The sequence below is a fragment of the Salmo salar genome, chromosome ssa19 (assembly GCF_905237065.1).
Source record: "Salmo salar chromosome ssa19, Ssal_v3.1, whole genome shotgun sequence".
Taxonomy (NCBI): Eukaryota; Metazoa; Chordata; class Actinopteri; order Salmoniformes; family Salmonidae; genus Salmo; species Salmo salar.
Window position 1 is genome coordinate 61,755,288 of NC_059460.1, and position 15,450 is coordinate 61,770,737.

The following is a 15,450-nucleotide window of genomic DNA, read 5'->3' on the forward strand; positions in this document are numbered from 1 at the left end:
CTTGGCATGTGTGCGTAAATGTGTGTACATTGTTATGCTGTGCGTGTGTGTTGTACCTGAAGACTGTCTCCATGGACAAACACCTGGGCTACAGGTGCACTGCGGATGTACACATTCTCTATCTTCTCCGGGGCGATGTACTCTCCCTGAGCCAGCTTGAAGATATTCTTCTTGCGGTCAACGATCTTCAAGACTCCACTCTGCCATCATTTTGATCATTAGTATTTTCAACAAGCTATACATTATCCTAATTTGTCAATCGGAAATCACCAAGGAACTAGATTGTATCTTGAGTAATACAGTATGTCATCATGATTGCTCATAATATATTTTGAGCCTTATATCCTAGAGGCATATTTTGTTTATAAGTATAGAGAGAGAACGAAAAAAAGATAATTACTGAGTTACGTAAAAGTGTGTGTGTGCATATATATATATATATATATATATATATATATATGTGTTTACCAGAGGAGGCTGGTGGGAGGAGCTATAGGAGAACGGGCTCATTGTAATGGCTGTCATGGAATATGTGCAATGGAGTCAAACAAATCAAACATGGAAACCACATGACTCCATCCCATTAATTCCACTCCAGTTATTACAATGAGACCGTTCTCCTATAGGTCCTACCACCAGCCTCCTCTGGTAAACAGACATACATATGCACACACACACACACACACACACACACACACACGTGTGTAATTACTGAAACCTAAGAGCAAGCTTAGACAGGTCCCTAATGGACATGCCATCTGTCTATGTTGAGAAAGAAAGGGTCCCCTGGAGAAATTAAAAAGGGCCTACATTATGACAGAGCGAATCAATTAACTCAATTACCTTTATCTTACCCCCCCTCCCTCTCCCCCTTCTTTTCTCAGATAATGAACATCCCATGTTGAGGCTGGTGAGGCCACAGAGTGCAGAGGGAGAGATCATTAACTAGGCTAATGGCCTTAGGGGGTTAGGACAGGTCCATCATCTGACATCTGTAACATCTGTGACACAGCCCTCACAGGTGAGTGGCATGCCTGTGTGAATTCATTTAAAACTGACCCTGGGCCTGTGTCAAGTCATGCAGCATTCATGTGCTACTCAGAATTGGGAAACTGCACTATCCAACTGGGAAACTGAGTCTCCTACTCTTATTTTCCACTCGGAAGCTCATTAAGACCAGTTTTTGACGTCAAAAGCTCTGAGTTATGATGTGTTTTGGCATTTTACATCAGTTTTTTAACTCCAAGTTTCAGAGTTACCAATAATTTCAGTAGCACATGAATGCATCATCATTCACTGTTCTATATAGACCAGATTCCGACTTAGGAAATTACGCCTTTCTAATGCACACCTTTCCTACAGTATGCACTTCTCAGTAGTTGGTATTCAGACTTACCTTATGAAGGTGCGAAACGGGCTTTGCAGGAGTGGTTCCCTGGCGCGCACTGAATAAATGTAATTCAACCCGCTGAAAACCCTTCTACTTGCTGGCCAACAGATTTTTCAATTCAGTACATTTATCTTAAACCGTCTCTTTAAATACGCTGTACCTTTTAGTTTGAATTCTATTGACAGACTCAATAGAATATATATAGACAACGGGTTCAGAATATTAGGGATCAATGAAAGAAAGCCATCTAAATATTTGTCTGTTTCAGCACCAATTGATAGATTTAAAAATTATATATAAAAAATATATATGGGGGATTTGAAATGATGCAGATAAGCAATAAGGCACACCACGTGTAAGGGCTGTTCTTAGGCACGACGCATCACAGAGTGCCTGGACACAGCCCTTAGCCGTGGTATATTGGCCATATACCACAAACCACTGAGGTGCCTTATTGCTATTATAAACTGGTTACCAACATAATTAGAGTACTAAAACTAAGTGTTTTGTTATACCCGCGGTATAAGGTCTGATATACCACGCCTGTCAGCATTCAGGGCTTGAACCACTCAGTTTATAATTAGGGTGAGGAAAGTATTTATGAATCATAAAAAAACAGGTTTGGGGAGCCTTTACACACAAAAGAAAGAAAACGTTGAGTTGATTAATTCAAAAAGTATCCCATGGTAATGTTGGAAGATTAGTGTACATAGAATTATAATAGGGAGAACAGTGTACAATACCAGGCTATACCCTCGTCTATTGCATGCACTAACCATGGAACTGTGTTAAGACACAGTCATGACACAGTGGCTGGTTCAAACTGTTATGGCTTGGTCTGCGCTCCGCTCCATAACAATTTAATTAGCATACATGTCTTTAAAAAAAAAAGATGATCCACTGTTACTAATGATCCTCATCAACAATCACATGGCCATTTACAGAGGAAGCAAATAAAGGTTAACAAAAACAATGTAACAATGTTAATGTACAGTAGGCTATACCACCTGAAGGGATCAAACAGTAAATTTGCAGTGCAATATGTGTTATTAGGCCTACTGACGGTCAGTACTGATAGTGGCTAATATTTAACATAATAGAAATAGGAAACGTGGTAGCTTATAATTAAGACATTCGAGAGTGCACCTCCTTGCAAGTTAAAAGGCCATACAATTTAAATTATTCATAATGTCACAGCATTTAATAAACTTTACTGTGGGAAAGTTGATATGTTTCAGTTTGCTGCCATATGACTGGATTCACATTTGTCTCCAGCGTTTATTAGGTCAAATATATCTAAAACAAGTGTGATTTCTATTTACAATTCCCTTTTCCAAATGGATGACTCATTTACCTAGCTCTTATCAATAGCCCTTATCAAGTTGTAAATGACAGTGCATGGAGAATGGTGTTATTTCTATCTGAAAAAATAAAGTTGAAGCTTTTTCCACTTGGGAATCGGTAGGTTCGCTAGACGTTATTCATGGTTTCCTTGCATGTAAAGGTGGTGGAATTATTAAGGAATTACAGTGAGTCTAAAGTACTTAGTATTTTTGGGTGGTATCTGTAGTTTACTTTACTATTTATATTTCTGACAACTTTTACTTCACTACATTCTTAAAGACAAGTATGTACTTTTTACTCCATACATTTTCCTTGACACCCAAAAGTACTCGTTACATTTGAATGCTTAGCAGGACAGGAAAAATGTCTGATTCACACACTTATCAAGAGAACATCCCTGGTCATCCCTACAATATTGTTTATGTTTTCCATGTTAGACAGTTCCTTTGGTTTGCATACTTCCATGTTCTTTGTAATTAACTCACTAACTTCACTTGTTTCCTGACTCCCTGCGTCTACATTACCTTACAGAATCTTGCCTCTCAAAATGGAAGCAGCAGCCAACCGAGACATCTCCCAGATGGTCGACGAACAGGGAGACCAACTTCGCCGGCACCACAATCAGCTAGCGCAACTAGGGAGGGTGGTGGATGAGGTCCTCCGCGTTCTTCAACGTCTAGATCTTCTCCAAGAGGCGTCACCCCCAACGAGCGGAGGATCCTCTACCATGAGTTGACCCAGCGAGCCAGCCCATTCAGCAGTCTGCTCAGGTCAGTGACGCCCGTTTTTCCCTTCATGACAAATATGATGGGACTCCATTCAAATATCGTGGCCTCCAGTGCTCCCTCTATTTTGCTCATCAAACGGGTGCCCCCACCACCGAGCTGTCCAAGGTTGCCATGGTTATTTCCTTGTTGACAGGGCATGCGTTTGGATCGAATACGGCCGTCTGGGAGAGAGGAGAAGCTGGGTTCTTATGGGAGGTTCATGGTGTTGTTCAGAGGAAGCTTCAATTATCCACCGGAGGGCAGAGAGGGGGGGGGTGAGCACCTACTCCAACTATGGCAGGAGGACCAGACCATTGCGGAGTTCGCACGTACCTTTCGTACATTGGCAGCATCCAGCAGATGGAATGAGCCGGCGCTCCACACCTTATTCAGAAGAGGATAACGTCAGGAGGTCCAGACAAAGCTGGCATGCCGAGACGACACCCTCTCATTGGATGCACTCATCACGATGACCATCCGTCTGGATGACCTCCTTCGGGAGCATTGGCACTCCATCGCCTCTCTCCCTCTTTCGTTGACGGATCTGAGTTAAAGTCTGACCCCTTGGAGGTAGGGGCTACACGCCTCCCCGCGGCTGAGTGACGCCGCCGGAGACAACTGGGGCTCTGTCCCTATTATGGCCAGGAGGGACACCAGATTCAACGGTGTCCGCTACATACTAACCCGGGAGTCACTAGAGCAGAGGGATCATCCGTCTCCTGGGGTAAGTGCGAGTATTCCATCTTCACTCTACACCAAACCCTTTTTAGTACCGATTTCACTAGCTGGCTGCCCCTCATGTGGTGTTTCCACAGCTCTAGTGCACTCCGGTGCTGCAGGACTTTTGACTAGGCCCTTGCCTCCTCCCTGAACATAACATCATACCCGCTCTCCTCTCTTTTTCCCGTTCAAGCACTGGATAACCTACCACTGGGATCTGGCACAGTCACACACACATCACCATCACCGTGGGACCCCTGCACCAAGAAAGCCTCCCCTTCCTCATCCTCCAGTCATTCCTACACAAAGGCATCCTCGGCCTCCCGTGGCTCAATGCCACAACCCCACCATCTCCTGGCCGAGGATGGAGAATACGGCCTGGGCACCCGGATGCCGGAAAACCTGCTTTCCCTTACCCTGTGGTTCCACGTCGGTTGAGAGTCTTGTGGTTGCCCTCCACGCCGACATCCTGGAGGTTTACCAGGATCTCCGGGAGGATTTCGCCAAGACTCACCCCACCTGTCTCCCTCCTCATCACCCCTGGGACTGTGCCATCAACCTGCCTACAGACTCTGCGGCTCTGAGCAGCTGCATCTAACCCCTAATGGTGGCTGAAATCAAGGAAATAGAGGAGTACATCCAGGAGGCTCTCCAACAGGATTTTATCCACCTCCCCTGTGTCGGCTGGTTTCTTCTTCGTGGCCAAGAAGGAGGGGGGTTTTCGTCCATGTATTCACTAGAGGTCTCAATGCCATCCCCACAAAGTACCGCTACCCCCTCCCGGCCGCCTTTGAATAGCTCCGTGGGGCCCAGTTTATACCAAGCTGGACCTGCGGAGTTTCTAAAATTTGATCCGCATCCAGGAAAGGGATGAATGGAAGACGGCCTTCAACACGGTGTCTGGGCACTACGAGTACTTGGTGATGCCTTAGTGTTTAGCCAATGCTCTGTCGGTGTTCCAGGCATTTGTGAACGAGGTGTTTCGGGACATGCTTGGGGGGCCTGGTGGTCTTGTATATTGACGACATCGTGATCTACTCGGCCACTTTGCACATCGCCCACGTCCGGGTAGTCCTGGGACGCCTCCTGGATAACCATCTGTACGTCAAGGCATTAGAAGTGCCAGTTCCATCAGGTTTCCGTCTTGGGATATGGGATCAGCAGGGAGTGGTTATGGAGGAAAGGAAGGTAGATGGGGTCAGGTCATGGCCAGTCCCAACCACCATAAAGGGACTACAACGGTTTTTGGGGATTGCCAACTTTTTATTACCGATTTATTCAGGAACTTCAGCTCCATCGCCTCTCAACTCTCTCCTCAAAGGTGCTCCCGGTAAGTTGGTGTGGAATCCTGCAGCCATTGCTGAAACACGAAGACCCTACGCTGCCCTTTGTGGTGGAGGTGGAAGCCGTCCTGTCACAACGTCAAGGTAATCCACAAACTGTATCCATGTGCATGCTACTCTAAACTGTGTCATCACACAGTTCCATGGTAAGTGCATGCAAGACACTGATACAGCGTACTATTGTACAAAATCTGTATTAAAAAAAGATCTACCAATTGGTGCTGAAAAGGCGACGAATATGCAGATATTTAGATGGCTTTCTTTCATTGATCCCTAATATTCTGAGTCTGTCAGCTAAAAGGTGCACCGTATTTAAAGATGGCTTAAGATAAATGTACTGAAATTAAAAATCCTTGAGAAAATCTGTTGGCCAGAACGTAGGAGTGTTGTCAGTGGTTAATTACATTTATTCAGCGCATGCAAGGGATCCACGCCTACAAAGCCCATTACGCACTTCATAAGGTAAGTCTGAATACCAACTACTGAGAAGTGCATACTGTAGGAAGGTGCAATTTCCTAAGTTGGAATCGGGACCAAAACAAATAGCAGGTGAATAGCACACTATTAGAATACTCATAGAAACGTGCATAAAAGGGAAATTACAGTATGTTCCATTTACGCGCTTCACTCCCGTCAGAATCGGCCCCATGTCAGCCTGCAAAGCCAGTTCTGCTTACAAACAATGACAGTCTTGGGGTCTCGTTTATAATTTTCTTAGACACAATTGTATGATCCAATCTGTGTATGTCCATGTTTTGGTTCATAACCATTGAACTTGACATGAAAATGTGATTTACATTTTTTTTTAAATGCATTTAAACATTTTTTTGTAACTGAAATGTTGTATTAAATGGTGTACATTTTATAAATCAAGACACTGTATGACCTTGTACAACAACTACTACAATAATATTGCCCTGCTGCTGATGTGGACCCCAGTATAGAAATAGTGAAATCTTGAATCAGGTAGTTCAATTCAGATGAATTACCGCCCATAATGGTAATCTGCACTGCCCTTTTGTCCTGCTTGTAATAATAGAATAGTTGGGTTTGGATAGTATAACGATGCTGCAGATGACACACAACCCCAGTATTTCATCCCACTGATTTCTTGTCTGGCTTTGAGTTGAATGAACAGGAGAGAGCCGGAAAGATTTTCTACTCGGTCCTGGTATTAAACTCCTCTACCACTGTCATTCAAATTGATGTCAGATTGATTGTATGCTGAGATAAATTCAGAAGGTTATTTTATTGTTCCTACAGTTCGGTTTGTATCTATGAGAATCTCACCGGTAGCCATTTGCCAATGTCTCCAGTGTGTAGCCAGCCATCTTTGTCCAGGGCCTCTGCTGTCTTCTCAGGGTCTTTCAGATATCCTATGAACACATTTTTACCTTTGATACAGACCTGAGAAAATAGAAAAGTATGCATCAGTAAGTGTTCTAAGTACGGCCGGGGAGTTTTTCCAGACCATGTGACCTGACCAGGAAAACCTCCAGCTCCTAGTTCTAAGGCAGGCAAGCCATAGCAACCAATTCAAAAGGTTAAACTAAGATATATATTTTTTTAAGTTAAAGCCGCAAAATGCAGAAATCACTCCACCATTTACTGGATGCAATTTATTAATTTTTTTGCATAATTTCATTTGTTTGTGACTAAACAAGCAATGTGTAGAGAATCATTGTAACATCTAAACTTCTTTGAAATATATTTTCAATAACCCAAAATATCATATCAGTTGTTTGAAGCTGGTGTGCAAAACTGAAAGTAAAAAGAAGCAACATTTTAACTTAAGGACAGTAAGTAAAGACATAGCGCACAAAGAACAGACCTGCCGCTTTTCAGACTTGCTTTCAACGAGAATGATAGATCTATAACTCACGTGTATGTGAATTTGGTCGGGTCGCCCAAAAAGCAACATATTTTGCCTTTAAGCTAATTTTCTACAAATTAAGTATGGGGAAATCGGAGAAAGACCATGCCGCACCCCCCCCCCCCGCCCACCCCCATGCTTTTGAATGACCCCTAACGTAAACAATCTGTTTCCACTAACATTGCTACATTCTCCAAAAATGATAGCCAGATTATTCTTGACATTACTAAATAACCAGCTTGTTTTATGGTTTGAAGAAAACAAAACCCAAGGGAAGTCGAAAAATAAGCTTTTACATTTTTTGGTTTTTCCATACATTGCAGCATGGCTAGGTAGTGACAACCACTTACCTCCCCTTCACCATTGGAAGCAAAGTAGTTCATGTCTTCAACATCAACCAGTTTCACAATGTTACAAGGTATAGGAGCTCCAACATGCCCTGAGGAAAGAAACACCTGTTTTATAATTTGGGTGATTATATAAGGTCCCTATTTTGAGAAGGAAGTAAGAAGGAAGCATGCAAGTGTTCTCAACTTAAAGGGATAGTTCAACCAAATTACATTGTGGCTGGTACAAGTGGCTACACAAACACAAAGCATGGATTGCAGTCTCTCCTTGTCCATAGACTGCTTTTAGTGTAAGGAAACAAAGAACTTGACATTTAGATGAACTATCCCTTTAATTTAGCATCCTCTGTGAGGTTGTAAATATTTGTAGTGACATACCAGAAGTGGCGTCTCCCGGCATAGTGAAGGAGCAGGCGGCAGTACACTCTGTTTGGCCGTACGCCTCAAAAATCTGGAGAACCAATCAGAACCGAGAGATCAGTAGGGTCAGTGTGATCTGGTTGTCACAGCAACACGGACAGATCAATACATTTGAGGTCATCTCTGCTCTCCAAACAAAAGCACATGGTCTCAGTGCTATTACAAGATCCATAATGGCGCAGGATTGGTTTCATTATATAATAATGACCATCTTATGGTCTTTACAGTAAATAAAATGGAAGTCGCACACTATTCTCTCCTTGCAGGGATCCTGATGAAGGTTTCCAAATTTCAAGGTGTGCAACGGTGATTTTATTTTACAAGTTCATCCTTGTTTGGTCAGGGTATGCTCTTTTTTTCATATATACTTTATAATACGGTCTTGTTATTATCCAAAGTGACCTACCTCAGCATGTTTATTCAATAGAAATGACCCATATATGTAGGAATCAAACTTGCAACTCAGGTATTGTTAACACCTTCCAGTGGCATGTGTGTGACTTTGAAGCATCTATTCAACTGCTTTCTAGGTATATTTGATATGAGTCATGACCTGTTTTGACAAGTTCTCCTTAACAGTAATATAATCATTGACGGAGGTGTCTCACTAATGAGTTTGGAGACACAAGTCCTGTTCACACTGCACTTCAATCACAATCAGAGCTCCAATGTCATCTCATTTGAATATTCTACTCCAAAAAGTGACCGTTGGGTTTCAGTTAGCCCAGGGTTAACACATGCTTGTGTAAAAGGAGCATAAGCTAGGGTAAAGGATAGCCATGGGCCAAGAACATGCAGTGTGAAAAGCCCTTTTGAATGGTAGAAAAAAATGGATGGGTAGATGGTAGGTCTATGGTAGATAATAGATGGGTAGATGGTGCTAAAGTACCTGACACCCCAGAGATGCTCGGAGGAAGTTGAGAACGGAGGGAGAGATGGGTGCTGCTCCTGTCACCATTACTCGCACACGTCCCCCCAACGACTCCTACAGAGAACCGACATGACACGTTCTAGATTGTAGAGCATTCTGTACCATAACAACCTCCCAATTCTCAGCCCCTGCAGTGTAACATTCTTTTTCTCCCCTGTTGCCTTTTTAGGCACAGGAAACGGTTTATATGTAGCCTCCAAGGATTGTTGGCACAACATTGGCAATAGCATTGTTTACTTCCTTGAACACGATGACTCACTCCTACTTGGAGAGTGCCATACCTGAACTTTGTGGAAGATGAGCATGTCCCATATACTGTTTTTTCTGATGACACCCTCCTTCACTTCGGCAAGCTTTCTGTCAATGGCAAAATTCAGGAGCCATTTTTTGAAGGGGGTTTGGGCTCCGCTTTGGACCTACAGTAGAAAGAGAAAGGATACTCATTTTGGTCTCATATTATATAGATAGTCCTCTTTGGTATTTTTACATTTTTTATTTGGATCCCCATTAGCTTATTCAAAAGCAGCAGCTAATCTTCCTGGGGTCCACACAACATGAAACATGACATAATTGTTAAGGGATTTATATGTTTGAATGTAATGATTAAATAATTCTACCCTGAAACTTAACTATTAGGGATATGGTCTATATAGCATGTAGAATGACTAACTAAAGGGGTAAGCGTAAATCTAACGAGGTTGGACTGGGAAAGAGAAAAAATGTGTGTCTCTATGTTTAAGTAAACACCAAGAACTGTTAAACTGTGGTTGACCTGACCTAGCTTGAACTCTGAGGGTTTAAGATATGAGAGGGAGTACACCTCAAGGTTTCCCTAATCTCAGAGGAATGAAACTGTCGGCTGGGTAATGATCTACAGTGTTAAGAGATCTGGGGCCTTAATGTTTGTGGGTATATGTGTGCGTAAGGAAGGAGTGAACTATAAAAATGATGTCTCTGTACAATGGACTTCAGAGTGCCCTCGTGAAAAAACATTTTTGACTATTGTGAGCTGGGACTCTGTCTGTGTTATTCAACCAGAATCTTACAAATTCAGGGTTGCAGACTGAGTATTTTAATTGAAGTTCAGTTTATGAACATTGAGAACAAAATTATCTTAACAATAATACAGAACATTTATAGACAAGAACAGCTCAAGGACAGAACTACATACATTTTGAATGGTCTACAGATGTTCAAACTATCCATTAGAACTATTAACTGTAACTCTGTAACTCTATTGACATGCAACAATTTGCTGTGGGTAAGGTTTAGGTAAAGTGCTGAGATTAGTGGTGGGGTTAGTGTACAGTATTAGTGCACACTTCAGAAGAAGGACCGCAGACTAATAACTCACTTTGTCATATACGCGGTTCAGAAGTCGCGGCACCACGGGGAAGACGGTGGGCTGCAGGTTCTTCATGTCGTCTGGCAGTAGTTTAATGTCTCCCTGAAAGAATCCGACCCTGGCCCCAGCACCATACATCACTGTCTGGGAGAGAACACAAGCACTTCTAGACTAGCACCCATCAGCCTCAATACTCAACTTAGAGAACTCAATGTCCTCTGCTCCCATTGGTGAAAAATGTAAGAGGTAAATATCACTTGTTAATAGAAAACATTTTTTTTTGTAACAAGAAAATAATTAGTTCCTCGTTGACTAGCCTGGATAAAATACTAAATAAATACATTGTAAAAAGTAACTATTTGTCATGTATTCATGCTAAAGCTGAAGGTGCTCAAAGATACGGTTGAGTTAACGCAAAAAAATTCAAGACTAGTTTGCAGTTAGACTGTGATCTCACCTGTACAACCCTCTCAAACATGTGTGCCAGAGGCAGGAAGGAGATGGACACATCCTGAGTAGTAGGAACCACGGAAATCTGTGGGGGACACAAGTTGATTCAGAAGGTTATGATTACATGACTACAAATCTCGGCAATCCAGAACCAAATCCCGTGTGAATGCTTGCCTCTGTTTTTACCATTCACAAGAGACTACATTATTATAAGATCTCTCTCGTTCTCTTTTTCTCCCACACACATATGCAACTCCACACACACACAAGCACACTCACAACCCACACCCCCCCACACAACACACACACACACACACACACACACACACACACACACGAGGATAAGATCACAGCGATCCTATTAAATTACTACAATGAGCTCCAAAAGTATTGGGTCGGTCAGTGAATTTTATTTTTTTTGGTGCACAAATTTGTTTAAATTCCTGTTTGTGAGCATTTCTCCTTTGCCAAGATAATCCATCCACTTGACGGGTGTGGCATATCAAGAAGCTGATTAAACAGCAAGATCATTACACAGGTGGACCTTGTGCTGGTGACAATAAAAGGCCACTCTAAAATGTGCAGTTTTGTCACACAATGCCACAGATGTCTTAAGTTTGAGGGAGCATGCAATTGGCATGCTGACTGCAGGAATGTCCACCAGAGCTGTTGCCAGATAATTGAATGTTCATTTCTCTACCATAAGCTGCCTTGAATGTCATTTTAGAGAATTTGGCAGTACCTCCAACTGGCCACACAACCGCAGACCACGTCTAACCATGCCAGATCAGGACCTTCACATCCAGCTTCTTCAACTGCGTGATCGTCTAAGACCAGCCACCCTGGAACACCATCCAGTTTTGACTTCTATTTGCCTACGTTTTGTAGGGAAAAACTCATTCTGATTGGCTGAGCCCCTGCCCAGTCATGTGAAATCTATAGATTAGGGCCTAATGGATTTATTTAAATTGACTGATTTCCTTTTATGAACAGTAACTCAATAAAATTGTTGAAATTGCTGCGTTTATATTTTTGTTCAGTATAAAATATTTTTCTATATTACTTTCCACTAACCCTACCACCCCTCCTGTAATTGAAGTAAACTAATTGACAACAACATTTAGGATTCTACTTCCAGTTTATTTATACATACATACATACATGCATACATACATACATACATACATTTTACAGACACAGTATATTTTACAATAGTTATCTTGTGTTTGTTTTTCGTCCCATCCTTCACCTACCCTCAACCCCTCCCATATATCTCTGTCTATTTGCCATATATATTTTTCAACTATGCTGTTTCACAACAGTTCTGAACCTATATATATTTTGCGGACACAGTATATTTTACATGAGTTATGTTATTTTTAGTCCCACCCCTCAGCTCTGCTCAACCCCTCCCATCTATCTCGGAACACCATCCAGTTTTGACTTCTATTTGCCATACATTTGTCACTGTGCTGTGATGTTTCACAAAAGTTCTGAACCTTTCTATTCTCATAGTTTCTACAGATTGTAAATATATATATATTTTTTGTTAAGAGTATTATTATATTATTGACCAATTGACTATGACTTTTCAAATCACCCAGCAGTGCTATTAGCAGAGTTAGCTTCAGGTAAATGTTGCAATTCTTCAGCCATTCCTGAATCTGCCACCAAAAACAAGCTACATATGGACAGTACCAACTTAAATGATCAAATGATTGTCTCTTCGCAGCAAAATTTGCAGAGCTGGGATAGTTATATCCCCAATATATATATAACATTCTATTAGTTGCAAGAATTTTTGAATCCTCCGTCATTTTGTGTATCAGTTCATAAACCATGTGCCATGGAATCGGTACATCAAAAATCTCTTCAACTATTTTGCAATCTGTATGGCACAGCTGTCCATTTTTGGTCCTTAAATTAAACTGGTATACTTTTTTATTTATCACAATTTTCTTAACCAATTGTGTTCTTTAATGCAGGGCCAACAGACAAGTTCCTTACTCCCCCCCTCCACTTGCCTCTTCAACTTTTGCGGTAATGCTGCAATTAGTTGGTTGTAATTTTGGGTAGAACATACATTTCCATATATTTTGTTAGCTGCATGTGTAACATAACTCCACCAGTCCAGTTATGATATAATTTGTAAAGATAATACTGAATTTTAAAAAAAATGTTTTATTGACGTTCTTTTCGCAATTAGTATATTTGAGTTTAACCATAATATTTGTTGTAATACTTGTTCTGTCTTTTCTGATGGATTAAACTGAAATTGCAACAAACTTTCTATGGTTTGTTTTTAAAATAGCATTATATAAATAGGCCCGTTTATCTGAATTGCCGTTCCAAATAAAATTGACTCTTTTTTGCTCAAATAATAAAAAAAACAAGCCGTTGGGTGTAGGCAAGGCCATAAGCAAATAGGTAAACTGGGATATGACTAAAGAGTTAAATCAGGGTGTTTTTTCCACAAATAGACAGGTATTTTCCTTTCCATTATAGTAAGATCCTATCTATTTTTGCTAATTTTCTATTAAAATGTATTGTATTGAGATCATTTCTCTCTTCCGAGTATGTCCACTTCACCTTCAAACCATTTTATTGGTAAACTACATGGTAATGTAAAAGTTGTATTTTTTTGTGATCCAATATGTTATATAGTACACTTATAATTTGGTTGTAATCCAGAGAGGTTAGAAAAAGTATCTAGATCCTCTATGAGGCTGTGGAGGGATCGAAATTGTGGATTTAAAAGAAAACATGAATCATCAGCGTACAATGACAGCTTTGTTTTTAAGCCCTGGATTTGTAGCCCCTTGATATTATTGCTAGATCTGATTTTAATAACCAACCTTGTTTTGAGTGAGAAAGTTAGACACACAAATATCATACACCCAAGAGATGCTAACCTCTCACCATTATAAAAAAAAAAATTTTTATTTCTAAACTGTTCACTCGATATGGATGAAAATACCCTCAAATAAAGCTGACAGTCTGCATTTTAAACTCGTAGTCATTGTATAATTTCAAATCCAGTGCTGAAGTACAGGGCCAAAACAACAACAAAATGTGTCACAGTCCCAATACTTTTGGAGCTCACTGTATACGTTATTGGATTACTTTATGGGATTCTAGATGTCCTTCTATGGGTAGGATAACTTTCCTACAAGGTAAAACCTGGACCTAGGCAGTGTTTATATGTCAGTTCCTGATAGAGTATGCATACCTCAAAGGTTTTAATCACACCTGCTGCATCCGAGACCACATTTTCATGAGTCAGCATGGCTCCCTTAGGGTCACCTGAAACCAACAACTAATGTTTGGAGGGTGTTCACATTATATACGAGACACACACACACAGAGGAAAGTACAGTATGGTCAACCTGTAGTTCCACTGGTAAAACATATGATGCTGAGGTCCTCCGGCTTTGGTGGCTGTATGGGTAGCAAAAACACACATTTATTGTAGTATTTCTACATACAATGTTGGCAGAAAATAACAATTTTTAAATCAAAAGCAGGTGGCTTAAATATAGCTAAATATTTCTAAGAATTTTTTTGTAGACTGGATAATTTACTTACAACTGGCTTGTGTAGATGGTCCTTCCCCAGAGCCTAAAAAATATTTAGGATTCAATTGATTTATCTAAAACAGTTTTTCGGCAATGTTTGAAAAGAGGACAGCATTTGCTCTACATTGGGCATGGCCACTGAAATACTAGGGACTAGTACTTGCTTAACTACCCTATAGCATTGTTTACCAAACCTCTTCTTGAGTACTCCCAGACAGTTCCACAAATTGTATGCATTTCAGCATTGTCTTACATTGCACTGGTGTAAGACTATGGAATTTCAGTACAAGGACACTTGATTCAACTCGTCAACTAATAACCATGCACTTCATTAGTTGAGGTGTGCTTTAACTTCTTCGTGCTAGTGGGCAGTATTTGGAAATTTGGATGAATAAGGTGCCCAAAGTAAACTGCCCGTTACTCAGGCCCAGAAGCTATGATATGCATATAATGTGTAGATTTGGATAGAAAACACTCTAAAGTTTCCAAAACTGTTTTAAATAATGTCTGTGAGTATAACAGAACTCATATGGCAGGCAAAAACCCCAAGAAAATTCCAACCAGGAAGTGGGAGATTTTGAGGGTTGTAGTTTTTAAGTGACTGCCTTTTTAATATGCTGTGTCTGTGGGGTCAAATTGAATTGCACTTCCCAATGTTTCCAGCAGATGTCAACAGTCTTTAGAAATTGTTTCAGGCTTGTAATTTGACAGGGAATCGAATAAGAGCTCTCAAAACAGGCTTCCTGAAAGACAATAGTGCACTCTCGCACGGTCACGTGAAGCACACCGTTCTTTCTTTTGTATTCAATACGCTATTGTCCGGTTGGAATATTATTGAATATTTATGACAAAAATATCCCAAATAATGATTATGGACATCATTTGACATGTTTCTAGGAACTGTAATGGAACTTTTTGGACTTTTCGTCCAGCCTTTGTGCCCGC

At 40.9% G+C, this 15,450-nt stretch overlaps 1 protein-coding gene across 1 annotated transcript in view; it reads right to left on the reverse strand.

Annotated features, from left to right (window-relative positions):
• Window positions 1-15,450, reverse strand: part of acsl5 (acyl-CoA synthetase long chain family member 5) — a 30,218-nt gene that overhangs the window by 1,930 nt on the left and 12,838 nt on the right. The window contains exons 8-18 of the mRNA XM_014158690.2: window positions 14,516-14,548; window positions 14,317-14,368; window positions 14,160-14,233; window positions 10,938-11,015; window positions 10,490-10,624; window positions 9,417-9,551; window positions 9,094-9,189; window positions 8,163-8,235; window positions 7,788-7,876; window positions 6,855-6,971; window positions 57-200 (exon numbers count right to left, since the gene is read on the reverse strand). Of these exons, the coding sequence (XP_014014165.2) occupies window positions 57-200; window positions 6,855-6,971; window positions 7,788-7,876; window positions 8,163-8,235; window positions 9,094-9,189; window positions 9,417-9,551; window positions 10,490-10,624; window positions 10,938-11,015; window positions 14,160-14,233; window positions 14,317-14,368; window positions 14,516-14,548 (1,026 nt within the window). The remainder of the gene's footprint in view (window positions 1-56; window positions 201-6,854; window positions 6,972-7,787; window positions 7,877-8,162; window positions 8,236-9,093; window positions 9,190-9,416; window positions 9,552-10,489; window positions 10,625-10,937; window positions 11,016-14,159; window positions 14,234-14,316; window positions 14,369-14,515; window positions 14,549-15,450) is intronic.